The sequence below is a fragment of the Geospiza fortis genome, unplaced genomic scaffold (assembly GCF_000277835.1).
Source record: "Geospiza fortis unplaced genomic scaffold, GeoFor_1.0 scaffold195, whole genome shotgun sequence".
In the NCBI taxonomy this organism is placed as follows: domain Eukaryota; kingdom Metazoa; phylum Chordata; class Aves; order Passeriformes; family Thraupidae; genus Geospiza; species Geospiza fortis.
The window spans coordinates 3,101,746-3,103,562 of NW_005054324.1; the positions used below are offsets into that span (position 1 = coordinate 3,101,746).

General features: G+C 35.1%; 1 protein-coding gene across 1 annotated transcript in view; it reads left to right on the forward strand.

Annotated features, from left to right (window-relative positions):
* The window catches only part of CPED1 (cadherin like and PC-esterase domain containing 1), a 145,838-nt gene that overhangs the window by 120,165 nt on the left and 23,856 nt on the right, over positions 1 to 1,817 (forward strand). The window contains 1 exon segment of the mRNA XM_031056942.1: positions 874 to 991. Coding sequence (XP_030912802.1) covers positions 874 to 991 — 118 coding nt within the window.

Here is a 1,817-nt window from a genome sequence, read left to right on the forward strand (position 1 = left end):
CCTAGTTAGAGAGATTAAGCAGAGCACAGGACAACTCACAATTAACCACTGTTTTATGGCTTATTTATGCACAAATACTACCATAACCCTCTGAAGTCACTGGGAAGATTTTTTTCTTTTAATTTTTTTTTCACCACCATGGACTTCAATGAGATCAGAATAATTACGAGACAACTATTTCATCTTGCCTTTTGATTGCATAATCAAGAACCACCAGTATTTACAAAATTCCAAGATGTGTTCATATTGCTATGTGTTCATATTACTGTGTGCAGCGGCACATATTCTACTAACTGTCAGTACCTTGACTCTATTAGGACTTAATTGTCTTTTGTCATTGGTACAATTTAGGCGCAGCATCCTAGATGTAGCATAATTTCATGGCAACAGTGAATGATATTATGTAACAGTTGTGAAATTAATTTTAGTACCATTTTAGAAAATAGATTTTTTTTTCCTTTAAGCACCTGTATCTCCTGAAGCTATTTTGGGAGATTTCATCACAGAAATGAATCCCATATGACTACAAATAGGCATACAAAATTCCTAAGGGCAAATAGGTAGAGATTATATAATATGTAGAGACAAAGTGATGTTATGTGAAAGGTATTTATGTTTGCCTTAATCAATTTTCTTATATCTTTAGCAAATGTAGTATCTTGTGTGTTTACTGTGGGTTGGGATAATTTATTGCAAAACCTTTGTCTGAATGGAAAAAGGATTCTAAATTTCATATTAAACTACATATATTGAAGAGCTAAGGATGAACTAATTGCAAAACTATCCCAAATACCTTTTTTACTCTTGAAGAGGATTTCAAGGTGATATAGATGGGCACAGTGCTGTCATTTTCACAGATTCTATTTATTTCAGGACTGTGGTTCCAAAATTCGCCCAGAGGAGTCCTGTGGCTTGCAGCCTCTCTCTCATGAATACCTCTCAGCAATTTCACAGACAGTGTTTAAGGCCTGTGAAGCTGGAGACACAAAAGGTTTGTACTTTATCCCTCTTTTTTTCTGAAAATTAACTCGTGTACTTTTCAAAGAAAAACTAGAAACAATATTAACTCTTTGCTATGCACTAACCTACGCAAGGTAAATTGAACTAATCATTCCAAATTGGTAGCGCCAAATGATACAATCCTGACAATGAGGAATGGCAAATGGCTAATTCCCTGATACAGCATGGATATTTCTTAAATAAGTTAAATTTTCAGAGAAGCCAAGCAATGTCATTTCCCCTCAGAAGATAACTCAAAAATTCTGCAGAAATGTCATACACTGTCCTCAAGCTATATACAGGGGCTGAGGTGGAGCAGCAGAGATAAAGATATAACCTTATTTCTTATGACATTAATGCTAAAATTTGCTAACTGCTTTATAGCTCAGTACAACCAGGATTTCATTACTCATTTCTAATACTTTGATGTAGAACAGAGGCAGTAATTTAGGATCCAGCCAAACACAGAAGTGACTTCCTCCTCTCCTAGTCACCGTGGCACTGTTCTTTAAAGGAAGCTCAACACCTTACCAAATATACACTTAATTTATACAATTTCTGTCTCTCTCTCTCTCTCTCTGTCCCTCTTATCATCACTAAATGCAAATTGGAATATACAACAGAGGAAGTGTCTTTCCTTTGTTTTACATCACGGAATGAAGTCATGATTTATCTACCAAAAAACCTTTTTTCTTTCTGGAGTTCTCCTTTGATTCACATCTTCTTTGAACCAGGCTATCATATCAAAATTAGCTCTTTTGTCAATATTGTTGCATTACCCATAATACAGAAGTCAGCAAACATTAACTGTGTTTGGC